Below are 22,652 nucleotides of genomic sequence, written 5' to 3'. Positions count from 1 at the left end.
ATTGCAGTTTACCATAAAATGCTTCAATTGACCACAAAATTACATTCGCAACAATATCGCAAATCGCAACTATTACAAATTCAAACTCGCAGATATAAGGTTATCAGGGTCCTAGGGTACAAAATCAAAATCACAACAAAATCGCAAATCGCAACTATAGTTGCCTAAATTGAAACTCGCAAATAGAAGAACTCGCAAATAGAAGAACTCGCAATCGCAGTTTCATATGAGTTCTCCATCTCCGATACCATTAAATTAAAAAAATATTAATCAGTTTTAAACATTTTATCAAAATACAAAAATGCAAGAACTAATATTATACATATTTTTTTATGCCTGAAGATTGTATTGTTTATCTAGTATCAACTTTAAGAAACCACTGTCACAAACATCACCATCCTCTTTATTAAAAATATTCTTTCTCATGGCAATTAGTCATTCCTTTTTCTCTTTGTTTATTAATTTCTAAATAAATACTAATAACAATTCCAGCGAACAAAACATCGATCGATGCACTTCCCAACCGCAAAAAGCAACTAATTCTGTTAGAAATATTTCCGAACGAAAAAACCCAAACCGAAACTTGATTGGAAGTTCATCAACATCAATTCTCATTCCCACAAGCTGCCTTGTGTCTTCCGTTTTTTGCATCTGTGTGGATCATGGCCGACAGATCGCGGTCTCGTCGTCCCATTGGTCCGGTCCGTCATGCGGAAAATTTCGCTGTTGCTTCTATTTTGCGGTAGAAATCGTACGAAGAAAAAGAAAGACAATATTTACAGAATACCAATGAAAAGAAAAGAAACGGATATCGCTTGTTGACAATGGGCTGGACGGGGGATCTCTCTTCGCTTGTATATGTCGCTTGGCAAGTCGACTTCAATTTACACGATGTTCGAGAAGTGTTACAAGGCTCAATGATCATATTATTATTGCTAGTTTTCTATTTGTTTTCGTGTTTACTTCATTTGGTTGTTCTTTGGGATTTTGCAACGTGTCGGTTAATTAATGACTGACTATAATTTATAATATAATTACAGTTACAAGTTAGAAACATGTAATTTTGTTACTGGAAAGCTGCTGGGTGTTTCGCCACTTCTTATGACAAAAAAAGCTAATTTTATTTTTAATTTTGTGTTTCAGTGACACAAAATACAAGTTATAGACTTTATTTATGAACTTAACTGGACTTCTTATAGTATATTGTCTATTTATTTTTTTGATTATGTAACGAGCACTTTGTTTCGTCGAACTACTTGAATCCATTTTTGCTTTTGATCAAATCGGTGTGAGAAACTATGAACTATGAAGCTATAAAATGTTGTTTCGGTAAAGTTGAATATTTGGGAAAGTTGAATTATTGAATGTTATTGCACACAACAGCGCCCTAATTACACTATGATCCTTAAACAACAATGATCCTTACACTTTTTTCCTAACACAGCCTTTACACTATCCCCGAAATGTTTTACGAAATATTTCTGGAATTATTTCGAGAAACATTTGGCAAAACATTTCTGGAAATAGTACGATAAATATAAGCCCGTGTTATAAAAATTAGTTTTCCACGTTTCCTGAAATAGATCGAGACCCGCCGTGATTGGTTGTTTTTTATTGTGAACCCAGATTAATTATCGTACTATTTACGGGCTTGTATTTATCGTGCTGTTTTGTAAAATACACGGAAAAAAATCATTTCTATATTCAAGAACAATCATACACTTAAAATTTTACACTTTCTTTAAGGATAGTATTCTTTCCATGAGTACAACAAATATTTGGAACTATTTTTCTTTTACACTTGCTTTTTAAATATAGTTATAGTCACTTTAAGTAATTTTGAATCTAAAAAAAAGAATAAAATGACTTATATTTAAGAAAAACTTATATTACTATCAAGTGAACAAATCCTTTAGCAACGAAGAAACTATTATTAAATGAAGTATAAATGCTTTTATATAATAATAAGTAGTATTCGTAACTTTTTTATAATTTTTACTTGAAATCGGTGTATTAAGACTTTAAATAAGTATATTATTCTCGGCGCGAGAATAACACTCCATTTCCAAGAGTTACTATTCTTATATTAAGTGACCATCCCCAACAGCAACAACGCAACAGTGCATTCCTGATTCCTATCTTCATTTGGTTTCTGTTTCTCCTCTGCGACACGAGACGCGCCGGGTACTTTATATAAAGTTTTTTTGTTATCGTTTGTGCTTGTGATATGTTAAAATAGAGGGCCTTCTTTAGGCATGGGAGATGACGGATTTGATCCCAAAATTTCAAGGTAATTTTAGCAATAATCCTACATTATTTGATGACATTGGTTTGAGGTTAGGGGGACTCCATTTTAATATGCATTATTTCTTATACATGTGTGGTAAACTAGGTATGTACGCGTTTGGAATGATTCAATTATGTTTTAACAATTTTTATTATCGTTTCTCGTTTTCAATTAGCGATGCCGCTGTTCAATATCTATACTTATATTGGGAAATTACACAGTTTTATTGTATTTTCTTATTACGAAAAGCATATAATTTGGTAGGTGATGCTTGGCTATATATTCGGGGTTATTCTGGTGATATTTCAATATTCCATACCTATTGGAAACGGAAATTAAAATTTTTAGCATGTCCCAACTCTATTATATTCATGTATATTACCGAGCAAGCCCGATTTTAGGATAAACTAGTTTTTCTTAGGACGAATATTAACCGGGATCGAAAAACTATATAGTTCTCACAAAATTCGGTAACGTGTTCCCTATGCTTTCGGAGGTTCGGGTTCGATCTTGTTAGAAAATCTTGTTTTGGTAAAATCTTTTCTTAATTTCCATTTACAATAGGTATGGAATTTTGAAATATCGCCAGAATAACTCCGAATATGGTTAATACTTTTTAAATTAGATTAGCCAAGCATCACCTACCAAATTATATGCTTTTCGTAATAAGAAAATACAATAAAACTGTGTAATTTCCCAATATAGGTAGATATTGGACAGCGGCATCGCTAATTAAAAACGAGAGACAGTAATAAAAATTGTTAAAACATAATTGAATCATTCCAAACGCATACATACCTAGTTTACCACCAGTGTATAAGAAATAATGCATATTAAAATGGAGTCCCCCTAACCTCCAACCAATATCATCAAATGATGTAGGATTATTGCCTTTGACTATAGGGGTTATATAGTCAAAGATTATTGCTAAACTTACCTTGAAATTTTGGGATCAAATCGTCATCTCCCATGCCTGAAGAAGGTCGTCCATTTTCACATCACAAGCACAAACGATAACAAAAAAACTTTATAATTTTATAAACTACCTAGTCGGCGCGTCTAGTTACTAATCTAAAAGTAAGAAGAGGCTTTATTTTATAGTAGGTGATATTACACTTGAATAAAATAATTATTACATGTACACAAAGAATTTCTATACTTAATGCAATAATTTGCTAATTTACAAATAAGTATAAGTAGTACTAGAAACAAGATTTTATCTCGAATTGTCTGGAGTATAGTTATAATCTTAATTTCAATACTAGGTAAATCTTAAATAAAAGATAAATTTTCTTAGCTTCTAAGGATAAGGTTTTCTTGAAAAAAAGTATAACTAGATTTGCGGAATGGGGAAACTAGCATATCGTTGGTTCAGGATTAATAATCTTTAAGGCAGTTTAGCTTTTTTTCCGTGTAGTACAATCAAGGTCAAATGTTGTGGTGGCTTCAAAAAAATAAGTAAACATGGAAAAACTGATATGAAAACAGCTATTCCTCGGAGATTACACAAAAATATATATTTAGTTTTAATCAATTTCTAAAAAACAACATCGAACATCTTCGTGTTCGAATATCATCTTTGATCGATTTATGATAGTTCCAGCAACCCAACAACAATTTCTCGCCAATGTTCATAATAAATCTAGTTTTATTTCAATCTTAAGTAAAAAGGTGATTACTGAAAATATTTCAGTGAAACAAGCTGATAATGACGCTGATGTCCTCATAGTTGAAACAGCAATCTATACTAATATGAATATAAAATCCTTAAGTGACTGACATACTGATTAATCACGATCCTGCTCAAACCACTCAACGTAAGAAGCTCAATTTTGGCATACAGGTTGATTCTAGGGTGTAGAGGTTCGATAAGAAGGGATTTTTCAAAATTCCAGTTCCAAGAGGGTGAAGCCACCCCTCAAATATTACAATATTTTTTATTTAAAAAACGGTCAAGTTTCCGAAAAAACGATTAAACACCTATATTTTATTTTGTTTTTTTACATATTTTAAGATTTTTTATAAATTTATACAGGGTGTTTCATAAAATATGACCATTGAGTAATCACGATTCTGCTTAAACTGCTTGACGTTTAAAGCTGATTTCTGGCAAACGGATTGACTGTGGAGTGTAGAGGTTCGATAAGGAGGGGTTTGTCGAATCTCAAATTCCAAGAGGGTGAAAACGCCCCTCAAATATTTCGGGAAAACACTTGGACAAACATAATTTATTTGGTTTTTTTTCATATTTTGAATTCTTTTAAAAAATCATACAGGGTGTTCCAAAAAGTTCGGTAATTTCTTAATCACGATTCTGCTTAAACTGCTTGACGTAAAAAGCTTATTTTTGGCAAACGGATTTTTCGAAAGTCAAATTCCAACGAGATGAAACTACCCCTCAAATATTACCAAGTTATATAATAATATCGCCATATTGTTTTTTCTCATGCTGACATAAATGTGAGAAAATTTTATCCAGTTTGTATATTAATGGAAATTCTTGCTTTGCTTTATCATCACCATTACAAATGATTAATTTGACTCGAACGAAGTCGCTGGTACACGCTAGTAGAATAATAAAATTCAATGCAGCAAATACAACTATTTTCGTTGGCGAAAATGTTGATTTGGTAATCTCACTGCACGGACTCCAATTAATTGTAATACAATTAAATAATAAATTATCTACTTTTTGAAACATGGAAAAGATCAACAGCGAACTAAAATATATTGTTCAAAAAGTGTTTCTGCGTATCCTAAATCGCAAAACTATATTTTATTTTTACATGGGATAACTGCCTGTGATACTACATTAGCAATTTTAAGAAGAGGTAAAGCAGCGGTGTTAAAATTATTTGAAAAAAGGTTTGATTGATATCGCTAAAGCATTTAAGGAAATTGTTTTTTTTCCTCAATCGATAAGCAGAAATTCGCTTTCTCCTTGCTGATTACGGGGATCCCAAAAAAGTCAATTGCATAGACAAGTACAGATATTTATATGATGCCACTGAAGTGATAATATACACTAGGGAACCTGCACGAAGAAGAAGAAGAAGAAGAAGCATAAGAAATCGAAGAAGACATGACTGTTTAAGTTGAATTCGAAAATTATGAACCAGACTAAAATATCAAGAGAACTCAATGTATAATGTATAGAACATAACTGGAGAAAAAGTGTCGTGTGTAGATAGTTTTGTAATCAACAATTTTGGTCTGAGCTATTTTTTTGAAAAAGCTTACAGTTTACGAGAAAAATCCAAAAAACGGAAAATTTTGACATTTATTTGACTTTGAATATTTTTTTTAGCAGACTTGGGATCGATGGTGTAACTTTTTTCTACTTCTTTATAATGGTAAACCCAAGGTCTCTACCAAAATGCAGCTTTGTTGGAATTTTGGTAATTTGATCTCAATTTTTATAGCTAAATTGACCCGACTATATGCTTTTTCCCTTTCTTGACAATTCAATATACATATATAAAGAAAATCGTCCCGGATGCGTCACAAAATTATAAATTGGCAACTTATTAACCACCCGGTATGCTGTAACTATTCATAATAAAACTCGGTATTAATTAAATTTCAAAATTCTATTTCAAGTATATATGGAGAGATGAAAAAGACAAACGCATGCTGAATTATGAAACATTGCGGTGACTGTCTATGTCTGTCCGACTCGTTAGTCGTTAGCAAAGCAAATTGGTAACCGGATCGACACATAGTCGATAAAATCATCCAGCGAACAATAATTAGAAGCTAATAAGTGCGTGCTCGGAGCAGAAACAGAAACGAGAAAGATGACGCGTGAAAAAGCCGCCGATAAAAATAGGTTTTCATTTAGCGTTCTTTGGTCGCCGATGTCTTCATCGCCGGACCGGAGATAAATCATGGATCGGGCGTCTGGTGTCAGAATCGGAATAAATTAAAGACGGTTCGTCGCTTTTTAGTACTAATAAACGCTGCAAAGATAAATAGTACTCGGCCATTCGACAGTCGTCGCGTTTTTCTCACTTATTAATATTCACTTTTCTTTAATTGATCTGAAACTGGCTCACCTTTTTGTGGACGTATCTTATAATAATTAAGACTTTGTTTTATGACCATTTATACGATATTAAAAAAAAATATTTATTTAAAATTTAATTTTAGGGAAATGCAGCAGCCAACAGGCGAAGAGTAGGACTTGGATCGACTAAGCTTTTATTGCGGTGAAGCTGGAGGGAAACTTCTTAGCAACACTAGGAACATTAACAGTGCAAGTTCCAAGAAACCAACCCCTAAGGAGAGGGACCAACTACAGGAGAGGCAACTGACACTTGCCTGAGACCATCCTCCACAAGAAACACACAAGCTACCACCTCCTCTAGTAAGAAGGTCGGAAGCTTACTTCTAGACCCAACAGGCTACACAAGCTACCGTCTCCTCTAGAGTAGATTTAAGCGGAGCAGGAGTCCGGAGATACACCCGACTCCTCCACAAAGAATTTGCTCCAGGGGAAGCAAAAGCGGAAACACTAAAAAAAAAAGGAGAGTAAAGAAACCAAGAAACAGCCTGGCGCATCTCCACCGAAGGGCAAGAGAGGAAACGAGAACCTCTCACCTCTACTGCGGCAAGGAGAGAAAGAAATCAGGATGGAAAGCCGTCCAACAACGAGAGGTAAGCAGGGACGTATCCCCAGCTTTGCCAGAACTCCAATGTAAGGATCTAGTTGGTAAATCATCAACTAGAGGGAGGAGAGCCATAGAGGTCCTCAAAATAGGAATTTACCTCAAATCCAAGAAGGCAATAGAAAAAGAGAGATATATCCTCTGTTATAGATTCGGGACAACAACGGTATCAGGTTTAAGGGCTATTTGATAAAGCCAAATCGCTTGCGAAAATTACCCTAGCGGAAAACTAAATGTGTTCGGGACCTAGACGTGCTCAAAGCTAGGAAAAGCAAGGCTTTCCCCGTGCTCTGCGACCGAGTGTGTAAACGTGGGTAAGTGGTAAACAAGGTAAAAAAATTTCTACATAGAAAATCTTGAAATAAATAAATAAATAGTGTTTAAAGTAATTTAATTCAAAACGAAACTTTAAAGAAAGAAGCAATATTTGTCTGATATTTTTTTTATTTTTCAATACGGGTGTCATATTTTGACCCCAGGAAACAGGAATACGTCTATGAGTTTTTTCCACAAAAGAATGTTAAAAATCGTGCATTTTCTTTTAAATTTTCCTGTATATTTTAGAAAACTTAAAAACTGCCTATTATTATAAACTTAAACTGTCTATTCACCGCTAATTTTCTCACTGTATAATTTCTTAATCTCTGATGATCACGGTTACGGCACTAAAATTGATACAGATACAGAAAAAATGCGGTAGCTCTGTTTTTTTTTTGAAAAATAAATGTGTACCCTGTATAATAAATCGGCAGTGACTCCTTTAAAATTTTATGTAAAAGTCGGGAAAACTCTATTTACAATAAATTATTGAAACAATAATTTTGAACAAATAAATAACCTTTATAGGCCAGTCGGCAAGTGCATCGATGGCGGGAGCAAATCCGGACAAGCTGGAATAAGTTTTATTTTGTTTAGTTTGGTGTCGAGAAGCACGTATTAAATTTGCACTCCCCGTAAAGCACGGATTTGGCCGCCATCTTGGAAAAATTGGCTAAAATTCGGTTTATTTTTTATTATTTGTCAATAACTCGATTTCTATCAACTTTAGTGCAAAATATGTAGAGACCAAAATTAAAGAAGAGGAAAAACTCTATAAAAACCGTTGTATGTGTTTTTTTCGTGCCACTACCCATAGCATCGAATTTTACGAAAACAAAATTAAAGTTTGATATAATGTACGTGTTCAATATATCCGGAGTTAACTGTACTTGTTTCCACACCACCTTGAGCGGCACCCCCGAGATATAAAGCCTAAAAACTGGTTGGCAGTAGCCTGCTGTCGCGGTCATAATGGAAGAACGCAATTTGCATTATGACCGCAATAACGGACTAAATTTTAATTGTTGCGCGGCTGGTGGAAAATTAAGTTTAACCGCCTTATCTCTCAGGGAGCTGCCTTGAGGCAAAGTACCCGGCGCATTTTTTTTTGAGTGGTCTCCCCATTTCCAATAGGCCTAATCCACATGTCGTCAACTTAGGTTTCTTTTCTGAGGGCTTATGATCAAGAAAAATCACAGATCTTCCTGGGTCTGAGTAAGAACAATCTTCGGATTGTCACGGGGTTTTTAACAGGACACTGTCTCCTCAATGAACACCTCAGTAGATTGAAACTAAGAAGAAACGGCGAATGCAGATTCTGTGGGGAAGATGGTGAAACACCAGTACACCTCATCACTGAGTGCGCCGAGACGACAACCATTCGTTCCTTCGTGCCATGAATTTTGGTACGACTGATATTGGAGATGGAGAACTACCCTCTATAAAACCGTCCCAGATACTGGCTTTTGTCAAAGCCCTGGGACTGTATGATGAGTTATGATTCAAGAAAGGGGGACACAATGGATCTGTAAGGTCGAAGTGATTAACCCCCCTCCCACTCATTCTAAATTCTAAATTCTAAATTCTAGGTTTCTTTTGAGGTGAAAGGTCAGAGTCATGAGGTGAAAGGTCAGAATCATCAGAGTTCCTTCATTTTTTTGATGTTACTGGCTGTTCAATATAATCTTCCTGAATGTCTTCCACATCCGTATCATATTCCGGATCTGGTTCATAAGGTGCAGAATATTATTTTGTAAAAAAACGCTACCGCACATACTTTAAATAAAAAAAAATAATTTACCGAATCTACTTCTAAAAATGTTTTTTGTCATATCAAGGTATGTATAGGTACTCCAGATCTCATTCAAATCATAGTAGCGGTTACTAAAATATCTTAAAAAATGTGTATATTTTTTTAAAAGTTGATGCCGTCTAACGGACACAGGCGGCACTTTTGTATAGAGATAAATTGTGTCCAATTAACTTATTTTGACACCCTGTATATTAGGACCAGCCAGTGTATTTTTATAATGTTGCTGTGATTATGTTTAAACGCTGCAACTAAAGCAGAAATTATCCAATAAACAAGTAATAATAAAATGTAGATGACAGCTAATCAAAGCTGTAGCTGAGTGGCGACGATCGAAATATTTTAAATAATATCGTTCAAAATATGTAATTAACCAGTATGTTTCTTATCATTTTTTATTTATCCCGAAACCTAAACAGGTCTGAATAACTCGACCTCGTATGTCCATACCACAACAGAGTGCCGATTTACAAAACCAGAAAATACAGATCCATGTTTTCGAAACGGCTTTGCGAGCACCTTGCCGATTTTCGCGGAACTTTGACTGCCGGCCGTTGCGTTTTTCCTACCGTCCAAAAAGTCGTACCGTGGTCATCTTTTGGTCAGTGGATCCTGCTTTTAAAAATGCCCTAGAAGTGTGCGGTCCAGCCGCAAAAACTAGTACCGGTCGCGAGCAGCGACCGAAGATCTGGTCGGGTACGATTAGCAAATTTATTTGGACCGATGCGCGCATCTGTTTCAGGAAAAACAACCTGAATGGTGGATTTTTTGACCATTTCTGAAAATAAAAATGATAATAATTAATATAATCCGGCTCTGAAGAATACTAAATAAATCAAGTTTTTATAGATATAGTTTTTTAGACACATTACACCCATAGATCAGAGCACATAGAAATATCAAAAATAATGGTTTGCATATTTAAAGAAAGTAGTGCTTGGTGAATCAAATAGGTACTCTTAAATAAGATATTGGATTAGATTTTAAAGTGGCTATTGGTTTATCCCACTGTCACCTTTATAGAGCTGTTGTCAAAATTATCATCGATTGTCATTCCCCAGCCGTCTTAGACGCCGTTTTTTTTCGATCTTATGATGATCATCATCATTACCATTTTCAGCTTATTCAACCATTTCAAATTATGGTGCAGCTTTTCTCACAGATACTCTCTATGTAGGCCTAATGTAGTCTATTGTTGGTTATGCGGGCTCTAATATCATGGCCCCATCTCAGGTTCGGTCTTCTTCTAGGTCTCTTAATTCCTCGTGGGTACCATACTGTAATTTTTGTGGTCCATCTGTTGTCCGTTCTTCTTGCCAGGTGTTCAGCCCATTGCCAGTTGAGGTATTTGATTCTGTGAATGACATCTATTACCTGAGTCTTTTGTCGTATCCATTATATTCTTTTATGGTCTTTCTTGGTTATTCCCAGCATATTTCGTTCATTAAGTTATGCGACCTGCAGTTTCCTTATAATACCCATTCTAAGTGTCCAGGTTTTGCATACATTGGTCATGACTGGTAGTACACATTGGTTGATTGTTTTCTTCTTTAGATAAAATGGCAGTCTAAATTTGAATATAATTGAGTTTCTTCTATAAGTACTCCATGCTAAGTTAATTCTTCGGTTGATTTCTGGTAGTAGAGATCCTGAACTGTGTATTAGTTGTCCCAAATATATATATTCTTCTACTATTTCCAGTTTTTGTTATTTATTAGAATGTTTTTTTTTGTCTACTAGTTCGTTGTACATTACTTTAGTTTTTGCTAAATTCACTTTGAGACCTACACTATATTCTTTTATGGTCTTTCTTGGTTATTCCCAGCATAATTTCGATCCATTGAGTGTTATGCAACCTGCAGTTTCCTTATGATCTCCGTTTTAAGTGTCCAGCTTTCGCATGCATAGGTCTATCATCTTATGAATTAATATATTAAATTTCCAATTAATATCAATATAAAATCTTGTATAACAACACATATAAAAACAATAAATGCAGAATGATTGTATTAGAAATTATTTTATACAGGATGTCAAAAAATAATGTATCTAACTTTAATGGGTGATTCTACGGATAAAAATAAGACAAAAAGTTCCTCTGAACATATAACCTAAAATGCTTCCCGAGAAACTTACAGCCCTTGAAAGGGTAAATATAAATAATATATTTTGTTTATTCTTAAGAGCATTGGTACGTCTTTTTTGAAATTTAGTACCCTTACACACATTTGAATGTCAATGGCGATAGTGTAAAATTCCGTGACAGCCCTGAAAGGGTGCTTTCCATTAGGGTAGCATGTAGTACTGGTGGTACTTCTTTTATCCATATAGATACAGTAATTTCAACAAATGATAGATGAAAAACTAGGGCATTTTTTACGTAAAAAGGTTCTTGCCATACTAGAGCCGTTCGGTATACAAGGAAGGTAATGTGGCTATAGCACTACGCTTCAACCGCCTATAATTACCTCAGGATTGTGAATCCCAAGTACTCATTTAAGGCTGAGTCGACCTAGGTACCCAAACTATTTTTATAAAAATAGTCGGCTGATGAAATGCCGGGTGTGGGATTCGAACCCACTACCTTGAGATTGGTAGACAAGAGCCAGTACCTCTACGCCACCGGGCACCTTATTCACAAAATCATGGGATTAATTTCTTATTTCTTTATATTTTATCATTTTGCTAAAGTTAAAATCGATACATCGTAATCTTTAAACGTAGATATCTTGAAAACCGTGCACCTTTTCGAACTAAACGAAGAGCACCTGCTTTACATAGTAGTTCTAGCTTTTTATATAATTTGTTGAAATTACTGTATCTGTTAAGTGCACAATCGTGGCAACATAGTTCACAACGGCAACGATGCGTGGTGTGTTTTCCGTAGAGTCAGGTACCCCTGCTGGATGTAGGGCGAAAAATAGGACAAAATAGACCATATGTGTCACAGACCCTTTTTAGTTTTAAGTGATTTTTAAGATCAAATTTAGTATTCATGGTAGAAACGTCGACTGTAACTGTTTGAGAATAAAATAGTTTTGTTAAGTTTAAAAGGATTAGTTTATTTCCGAGTTTATTTCACAATCAGCGAGGCATTTACATACATAACATTTTGGTCCTTCGAGCCGGATATAGAGATTTATTAGTGTGAATAAGTTCGGATGGTTTTTAATTTGGGTTTTCTAATACAAGGAACCTAATCTACAATAATTTAACGAAATTACTGGTGGCTTTGGAGCACTCTGCAGTTTACAAAATACAGGAACAATACAGGCACAAGGCACAAACTGTGAGTACCGATATTCCTTTCTTTTATATATTTTCCAACGATTTAAGCACTATTTTATTTGAACACGAGTTTTTAAAATACATTACTCATTCGTATATTAATTAACGCATTAGTATCTATTTTTGTTATAATCATGGAAAGGTTAGATTTGGCTGATTTAATTAAAAAAAGGGGTATTTTAAAGGCTCAATTATCGCGTTTTGGGATGTTGTTGGAAGATTTAACATCGGATAAATTAGAACAAATTAATATTTTCAATTTTATATCGAAAAACAAGATGGGTCTTATGAAAAAGAAGATGAAAGGGTTACTTTTGAAAATTTGTATTTCGATTTGGTTTCAAAAGGGAATTTAATGTTAGAAGAACAAAAATCTAGTGCTACACAATCTATACAGCAACCGATCGTGACAGGGTCTACAGGGGAGATGCATTTAGCGCCAATTAATATTCCAAAATTTGAAGGGTCCTATTTAGATTGGTTTAATTTTAAGGAAGCATTTAATTCAATAGTCGATAGCAATACAAAGTTGAATACTTTTCAAAAGTTTTATTATTTAAAGGGAGCTTTGGTTGGTCAGGCAGCTGAGCTAATAAGTAATATGCAAGTTACGGCTAATAATTATCAGAATGCTTGGGACTTATTAAAAGATACATACGAAAACGAAAAAATAATTGTTTATAGTTATTTAGAGGCGTTATATGATATTCCGGTCACATTATTAAGGAATCATATGAACAGTTAAATAATTTTTTAAACGAAATTAGGAAAAATCTAAGAGGTTTAAAAGCATTGGGGCAAAATGTCGACGCTTGGGATACTATTTTAATTTTCAATTTAGAGAAAAAGTTAGATTCGGATAGTAAGAGATCTTGGAAAAGGGAACTGGAAATCAACGAATTTCCCACAATGGAAAATTTTTTAGAATTTTTATCACACAGATGCAAATTAATTCAACCAAATAAAAATATTTTACAATCCAAGATTTCGGAAAATAAAAGTACAGTAAAATATAAGTCAAGAGCGTCATTTGTTTCTGAAAAGGCTGTTTGTATAGTGTGCAAGGCACAAGAGTACCATCCATTGTATGCTTGTAAAAAATTTATAGGGTTACCATTGATTGAAAAAAGGAATGCGGTTGAAAAAAGTAAGGTTTGTTGGAATTGTTTACATGCAGGTCACAGAGTTCAGACTTGCCATTCACGGGGTTGTTCACATTGCCACAAAAGGCATAATTCATTATTACATGGGTAAATTCGGGAAAATTTAAACAGGGAAGTAGCTATGACGGGTAATAATGCTACTTCTAAGTTAATTCGGATCAAGAAAATTCAGACAGGGACTTAAACACGGCTAGTTCATTGGTGTCAAGCAGGTGATTAAAGGGAGAGGTTTTATTATCTACCGCTTTGGTAAAAATTAAGGATTACAAGGGACAGGTACACACAGTTAGGGCACTTTTAGATTCAGGGTCACAATCGTCATTTACGGATTTATTAGGACAAGGGACTTGCAAAACAAATTAGGCATGACACTAAAAAAGATTAATATGACGAATTTGGGTATAGGAGAAGGAATAACTGAAATTAAGCATTATGTTGACTGTAAAATTTATTCAGCAGGGGAAAATTTCAGTATGATGAATACATTCTTAGTTATTAATAAAATTGCGGATATTATTCCTTCGGTTTCTGTAGATATAGGGAAAATAAACATACCAATTGGTATAAATTTAGCTGATAAGGCCTTTGGGGACTCTGGTAAAATTGATATTCTGTTAGGGTCTCGTATATTTTGGCAATTATTAAGCGAGGGACAGATATCCTTAGGTAAAGGGTATCCAAAAATACAAAACACAAAGTTAGGCTGGGTTGTGGTAGGACCTGTAGATTTTTCTAATGGCAGAACGAACACAAATCAATATTGTAAACTTGCAGTTAATACATTAGATCAGCAATTGGAAAGATTCTGGCAGCTGGAAGAATTTCCAATAAAAAGGAAGCTGAATGTGGAAGAACAGAAATGTGAGGACACATTTAAACAGAACACAGTCAGAAATAGAAGTGGGAGATTTGTAGTAGAGCTTCCTACAAGGGATAGTCCAGAAGTCTTGGGAAATTCTTTAGGAATGGCTATTAATAGGTTTGGTAAATTAGAAAAACGGTTCACAAGCCAAATATCATTCAAGGAAGAATATTCGCAATTTATGAGAAACTATTTGGATTTGGGTCATATGACCAAGGTAGGGGATTTGCCAATTATCTATGAGTCAGAAGAGAATACCAAAGGCATGTATTATTTACCACATCATGGAGTATTAAAGGAAACATCCACAACAACCAAACTGCGCACTGTTTTTGATGTTAGTTCTCCTGCTGATAATGGTGTATCATTAAATAATATCTTGATGGTAGGTGCTAAACTTCAGCAGGATTTGTTCCAGATTTTAATTCGATTTAGGCAACATCAAATAGTTATTTCTGGGGACATCGAAAAAATGTATAGACAAGTTTTAATCAAGGAGAATCAAAGAGATCTACAACGCATTCTATGGCGATTTGACACCAGTGATCCAATAGGGGTTTACAGATTGAATACTATAACATACGGAACAGGACCAGCTGCTTACTTGGCAGTGAGATGTCTAACGCAATTGGCTCATGATTATGTTGATGTCTATCCCATAGCATCACAGGTTATTTTGAGGGATTTTTACATGGATGATTTGCTAACAGGGTCAGATACAATTCAAGATGCTATAAGGTTAAGGAAAGAAATAGACACAATCTTAAGAAGCGCAGGGTTTATTTTAAGGAAATGGATGTCTAACTACAAGGAGGTTTTAGATGGGGAAACAAGTGACATTGAGCAGTATATTGTTGAGGATGGAGATCAACATAAGACACTGGGGTTGGGATGGAATTCGAAAACTGACCTTTTATATTTTCAACTAGGAATGGAGATATTGGACTACAATCTGCAAAAGGTAACCAAAAGAAAGATATTATCTTTGGTGGCTCAGATATTTGATCCGTTAGGTTTGGTAGGTCCAATTTTAGTTAAGGCAAAGTTAATTTTACAAGCATTGTGGAGGTTGACGTTGGATTGGGACGATGAAGTACCATTAGATATTAAAATTACTTGGGGTTCTTTTCAGAATCAAATAGCAGCATTAAATAAATTACATATTCCAAGGAAAACGGTTTGTAAAGATTCTGTAGGTACGCAGTTGCATTGTTTTTCAGATGCTTCTGAATCCGCTTACGGGGCATGTGTCTATTTACGATCACAAGATGAGTTTGGGAAGATTACATGTCGGCTGATATGTTCTAAATCAAGGATTGCACCTTTGAAGGTAATTTCACTGCCGAGATTAGAGCTTTGCGGAGCATTACTTGCAGCAAGGTTGGGTGCTGAAGTTTAAGAAAGCCTAAAATCAGAGCCTGATAAAACTTAGTTCTGGACTGATTCAACGATCGTGCTGTCCTGGTTGCTAGGGAACCTATTCAATGGAAAACTTTTGTAGCAAATAGGGTTACAGAAATTTTAGAGCTTACCAAAGAACATCAATGGCTTCATGTGCGCTCAGAAGAAAATCCAGCTGATATAATCTCTAGGGGCATTGATCCAGAACAATTACTAGGATGTAGGATTTGGTGGGATGGACCAACCTTTTTGTACAAGGATACCAAACAATTTGAGGAGATAAAGTCCATTGCATTGGTTGATATGCCGGAAGTTCGGGTTCAAAAACAAATTTTTATAGGCACTGTAGCAGATGATATATTTTTCAAATTTTCAAGCTTCTCTCGTATGGTACGAGTCGTAGCATATTGTTTACGCTTTAAAAATAACTGTCAAAGGCAAAGGTCGAAAATGGAAAAGGTGCTTGGACATTTAACTGTAGATGAGCTGCAATATGCTACTTATACCCTTATTAGATTAGCTCAAGCAAGGTATTATCTAGCGGAAATTAGAAGTTTAGAACAAGGGAATATTTCTAGGGGTAGTAAATTAAAATCATTATCTCCATTCATTGATAATAACAGGCTATTAGGAGTGGGGGGTCGTTTATCATGTTCGGAACTAAATTTTAATGAAAAACGTCCAATCATATTGCTCAATAAACATAAAATAACTAGGCTAATTATACTTAATGAACATTACAAGCAATTACACCAGGGTCCTCAAGCTCTTCTTGCAACTATACGACTACAGTACTGGCCGATTACAGGACGTCGTATATTAAGGCAGGTTTTAAGTAAATGTATTTTATGTTTTAGAGTTAGACCGAAAAACTTTAACGTAGCAATGGGTAACTTACCAAGGGAAAGGGTGGTTCCAAGTAGACCTTTCACGAATTGTGGTATAGATTTTGCGGATCCTTTTGAAATAAAACCGAACAAATTAAGAGGAAATAAAAGGATTAAGGTTTATTTGTGTGCATTTGTGTGCTTTGCTACAAAAGCGGTTCATTTAGAAATTGTCAGCGACTTAAGCACTACAAGTTTTTTAAATTGTTTTAAACGATTTATAGGCCGCAGGGGTTTATGCTCTAATATCTATACAGATAACGGAACTAATTTTGTCGGTAGCAGGAATGAATTACAAAATGTATATTCCTTTCTACGCGATTCTAAGACCCAATCTTCTTTTTCGGATTATTTTGTTGATAAAGGCATTCGGTGGCATTTTATTCCTCCCCGATCGCCGCATTTCGGGGGAATATGGGAAGCGGTAATTAAATCTGCTAAGTATCACATTAAGAGGATTGTAGGCTTACAAGTTTTAACATACGAAGAGTTAGAGACTGTTGTTGTGCAAATAGAGTCGTGCTTAAATTCGCGACCTCTAACTCCTCTCTCCGAAAATCCAGATGACCTCAATACCCCTGGGCACTTCCTAATCGGCACGTCACTATCATCATTGCCTAAAACAGATTTGCAAGATATCTCTATAACTAGAGTTAAACGGTATGAGATGCTCATTAAAATGGTGCAACGTTTTTGGAGTAAGTGGAGCAAGGATTATCTTACTCAACTACAACAAAGGAATAAATGGTTTTGAGTCCAACAACCAGTTGAAGATCGGGACAATGGTTATCATCAAGGAAGCCAATTTACCTCCATTGTGTTGGCGTCTAGGCAAAGTGGTGGAACTTCATCCTAGAAAAGACGGGAAGTGTCGGGTAGTGTCGATAAAGACGTGCAAGGGTGTGACCAAGCGAGCTTTTTCGGAAGTGTGCATTCTGCCAATGGAGTGTGACGATTGAAAGACCATGCTTTCAAGGGGGCGGCATTTTAAGTGCACAATCGTGGCAACATAGTTCACAACGGCAACGATGCGTGGTGTGTTTTCCGTAGAGTCAGGTACCCGTCAAGTGCTGGATGTAGGGCGAAAAATAGGACAAAATAGACCATATATGACACAGACCCTTTTTAGTTTTAAGTGATTTTTAAGATCAAATTTAGTATTCATGGTAGAAACGTCGAATGTAACTGTTTGAGAATAAAATAGTTTTGTTAAGTTTAAAACGGTTAGTTTATCTCCGAGTTTATTTCACAATCAGCGAGGCATTTACATACATAACAGTATCTATAAGGACAAAAAAGTACCACCGGTAGTACTCTCTACCCTAATGGAAAGTACCCTTTCAGGGCTGTTACGGAATTTTACATTATCGCCATTCGCTTTGGCATTAAAATGTGTGTAAGGGTACCAAAGACATTATAAAGATAGACCGAACATCTCATTCATAAATACTCGTTGGAAGTGTATCAAACATTCCAATGTGTCAAACAAGGACGGAAGAGACAGAGAAGTCTAAAATTTCCGACCCCGGCAACTAGGCGCATTTGGATTGTTCTAATGGCCAGTGGCGTATCGTTTTTTGGAAGGAATTTAATTAGTAAAGTAAAAGTAAAGTAATTAGTAAAATTTTTACTCCATATTAATATACTACGTTAACAGTTTTTCGTCAGATGAGTTTTGCTATAAGGTCTAATATAATAATATAATTAATATCCCATATAATACTTATGTTGAAACGTTAGTAGGTAGTTTTCGAAAATCGCTCCAACGTCGATTTTCAATTTAAACTTTCAGTTACTTCTATATAAACTTTCAGTTACTTTTGAATATTTACAGGGTGACCCAAGTTTCTGAAACAGTTCTATATTAGGTTTGTGGTTGGTGACTTTTCTTTCAATTTTTTTTTTCAGAATATGGAGGCAATGGTAAGGCACATTTTAGACATTCTTGTAAACATAGGTGGCCGGAACATATTTTCAAACTAAAGTTGTAGATTTGCCGTTAAATTTCCATTCCAGAAATACCTAGGGTTGGCACCTGTCCTTTTTTGAAAAGGACAGTCCTTTTTTAGAATAACTTGTCCTTTTGACTTTTTTTGACTTAAAAAGATGATCTTGTAAATGTAATCTTGTAAAATGTAACAGTTGTTTAATCTTGTATTATTAATAACTTCCTATACCTAAAATCAATATTTTATGAGAAAATTGTGTTTTTTTGAAAATATAAGAGAAGATTTGACTTTCGGTCTTCTTCTTGTATTATGAATAATACTTATTATGAATAATATCTTGTATATATCAATTACCTTTTAGTCTCTCAATAGAAGGCATTTATCATTAAAAGTATCAAATCTGTGTGCTACAGTATGGAATTTCTGTCGCATAATAATGAATATTACGTTTATTTACAAACCCATTACTTTTAAAGGTAGCTTCATCAGACAATCAAATTTTAGTTAAATGTCTCAATCTTTATGAACTGTATTATGCATATGTATTGCGGTTTGAATCACCCTGTATATTGACAAAAAAATATTTTGAATATGTGCGTTACAATGGCCCCCATCTTATGTAAAAAATTGAAATAAAAATCACAAACCAAAAACCTAATAGGTAAAAAGCTTTTTTGGAGGCCTGGGTCACTCTGTATACAGATATGTATAAAACTAGTAGTCTAAAAATTATTTACAGTTCGTCCCATTCTAAAAAAAAGATAAACACACCGTATGTAAAACTTGGAAAATAAGTTCGTCATAATAATGCTTTTATTTATTCACTATTCTAATAAACAATATGCATTCCTTCGAAAACTCTCTATTTATTTATTTGGTAATGCTAACACACTCTATTTGAAAGTCGATTAGAGAAAATAGTATGATTCATTGGCAAGCGATGTAAATATTTGTGATCAGGTAAAATTGTGATGTAAGAGGAGGCTTAGCTCGGAGGCGGCAGGTCAGTCAGTTGTTGATAGGCCGGCCGGCTGTGTAGTGTTGTGTTTTGTCAGAGAGCTGACAAATGGAGGTTGCGAGTCTTTTGACTAAAATAGTTGCAAGTCGTTTGACTGTAAGCCAACGGGGTCGTTTGACCACGGTAAGAAAACCTCTGTGACGTCTTGCCTTCGAGTTGGTCTTGAGAGTTTGAGGTCTCCATAATGTCTTCTCGATTGACGATGCGGCGTTGAGCCACCCAAATAGCTTATTCGATTGGGATGCGAATCTGTTTAGCGGCAGAATTGCGTCCGGGGGAAGCCCCTATACTATTTCAGGTGACACTAGCTAGTTGTTGAAGATTATTAACCAATAGATCCGAATAATATTTGAATTAGATGGAAGATATGGAATGTGATATATTGAATAGAATATCAGTGATGTCAGTGGCTAGGGGGCGGAGTACCCCCGGGTGAGTCTTACTATTTAACTATCAATTTTATCCAGATCAGTAAATGTTTGTTTTGTTATTTTCATGTACAATGAGAGAGTGCTTGCCAATGACCAACTAAATGGATATTTGAGGTGAATTTGCATTGTGAGACCCGGTTGAGTAAGCCCCAAAAATACCGATTTTACACGTACAAATAACTCTAGGAAGAGGTATTTGTACGGCGGTAAAAAATTGTCTAAACAAGGCCGAAGGGGCAGATATAATAAAGCAGTAAAATGTAAAAAAGGTCGGGTAAACACCTTTGTTTATTTGTTGAGCAAAATTCCTTAGAATATCGTATATAATGACCAAAATATGACGCAATTTTAAGAAAAAAATGTCACTTTCTGGCTTATAATAAAGTTTCAAATGCAATGTTTATATTCAAATTTGTTATGATCTACAACAGTTAGCTAGTAATTGAGACGAATTATAATTCAATTACCGGCTACTACGTTCTTGTTTTAATAGATCAAAATTCAACAAATATAATTAGAAATTATTTTAATTGTGAGAGGCTCCCTTGTGGGACGCCTATGTACGATTACAGCGCGGCGGAAACAATACCTACCTGTGAAAAGACAAATTCGGGTAATTTGAGCTTATTTTTCCACACACTTGACACTGTCGTACCATATTGAAAATTCGCAGATTCAATAGTACGTTAAACAAAAACAAAAACTACTGAAAAACACTGAAAAGTTCACTTTGGACTTGATTGCGACTTCAAACACACCGTAAGCTAAACGTAGTACCACAGCTTACAGAATAATATAGCTTGGACACTCGCCAATTTTTCCCACGCTCGAATTTAAAACGCCCCACTCCGACGATGCGCTAACTGATTTAAGCGACCGACAGTCAGCCTCATTCAGTCGATGCATAGCCTCCACCTGTGGCGCGTAGGGCCGTATTACGGAAGATTTTAATTCGATTTTTTTTCTTATATTTAACCATAGGTATTTGTGCTTTTATTTCAATTTTATTTGTATTGATGGAATGGGAAAAGGTTTTCCGGGATGTGCGGCTGCTGGTTGCACAAATAATTATGGAAATAATTCAAAATATAGTCTGTTTAATTTTCAATTCAATTCAAAATTAATGTTCAATTCAAAAGTATATTCACACTTTAGTGCTTTTCAAAACGATGAAGACTACTTATTTGGAGGCTTGCTAATGCCAAGTGACCATTTTTTTATTTAGTTTCCTCATTGGAGGCTAGTTTTATAAGCTTTTATTTAACTTGCTTTGTATGTAACTATCTATGTATGTATGTATGTTTGTTCGGGGCAAATCTTGTAAGCTAAATTAAAACCACTTCCTTTTATTGTAGGAGATTGAAATTTGGCATGTAGGTTCAGTCCCGATGACAATACATTTTTTTGCAAGGCATGACCCGAATTTTTGACAGCTGTCAAAATGGCGGCATTTTTGAGGTTTTTGATTTTTTAAAATTCTATTTATGAATGGATCGGGCTGAAATTACAGTTACTTATAGGGAAACAGAATGGCAACACTGCCTATTGAGAACGTAGGCATTATTGATTTTTCTGCCGACTCGTCCCGTCGCGTCGTCTATCGACGAGCGGGCCGAGGTTATTTCAACCATAAAACTCTTGCCGCGAGTAATGAACAATTTAACAACCTGTATAGGTATATTGTGGGTATATACATATGAAAAAAAATATATGGGCGGCCATCTTGAAAAAATGACAGTTTAATGACATGTCAAAATTTCAAAGTCAACCGATTTTCATAAAAATTGATATATAGGATGGCCATGGGCTAAAATGAAAGAAAAAAAATTTGAGCTGTCAAATTTGACAGCTGTCAAAAAAATTTCAAAGTTGTCCGATTTTGATAAAAATTGATATATAGGACGGCCATGGGCGAAAATGAAAAAAAAATGTTGAGCTGTCAAATTTGACAGTTGTCAAAAAAATTTCAAAGTTGTCCGATTTTGATAAAAATCGATGATGGCCGTGGGCTAAAATGAAAGAAAAAAATTTTGAGCTGTCAAATGTGACAGCTGTCAAATAATTTCAAATTTGTCCGATTTTGATAAAAATCGATATATTGGATGCCCCCTACCCCATAGTCGGTTTTCATTTTATTTGTCTCACATTTGAACTGTCAAATTTGACAGCTGTCGTTTTTTTTAAGTTCTCCTTTTTTAATGAAAATCGATATACATATTATTAGGATACCCATAGAAAGTTATTTAAGAAAAAAATTGAGTTTAAGTGTGTGGCACTGAGAAACCAGCATAACTAAAAAGTAGAAAATAAATTTTATAAAAAAACCTTTTTTAAAAACAAGCTTTTATTTAAATACACTAAAAGAAATAAAATAAACTCTTTTCTTTAAAACTTTTATTATGAACTTAGAACGTCATTACACAATTTTAATATTAGATATATAAAAGCTTGTCGCGAGATTTCTACATCGATAAACAAGTAAATTAACTAAAACCTGTGTCTACCCTGTCTCATTTTCAAAGTTTGTGTTATGATAGACCACTAGACCAGGAATTACAAGATAAAGTTGTC

General features: G+C 34.8%; 2 protein-coding genes across 2 annotated transcripts; both read left to right on the top strand.

Annotated features, from left to right (window-relative positions):
• The first annotated feature begins 13,919 nt into the window (after positions 1 to 13,919).
• Positions 13,920 to 15,794, top strand: LOC115884018. Its single transcript, XM_030902459.1, has one exon. The coding sequence runs from the start codon at positions 13,920 to 13,922 to the stop codon at positions 15,792 to 15,794; it is 1,875 nt and encodes a 624-aa protein (XP_030758319.1).
• Positions 15,795 to 16,246: 452 nt separating this feature from the next.
• Positions 16,247 to 17,437, top strand: LOC115884017. Its single transcript, XM_030902458.1, has one exon. It carries the CDS (start codon positions 16,247 to 16,249, stop codon positions 17,435 to 17,437), a length of 1,191 nt encoding a protein of 396 aa, XP_030758318.1.
• The last annotated feature ends 5,215 nt before the right edge of the window (positions 17,438 to 22,652 follow it).

The sequence above is a fragment of the Sitophilus oryzae genome, unplaced genomic scaffold (genome assembly GCF_002938485.1).
Source record: "Sitophilus oryzae breed Bouriz unplaced genomic scaffold, Soryzae_2.0 scaffold_2008_pilon_pilon, whole genome shotgun sequence".
In the NCBI taxonomy this organism is placed as follows: Eukaryota; Metazoa; Arthropoda; class Insecta; order Coleoptera; family Curculionidae; genus Sitophilus; species Sitophilus oryzae.
The sequence above is the reverse complement of the archived record's forward strand: the minus strand, read 5'-3'. Positions and strand labels throughout refer to the sequence as shown.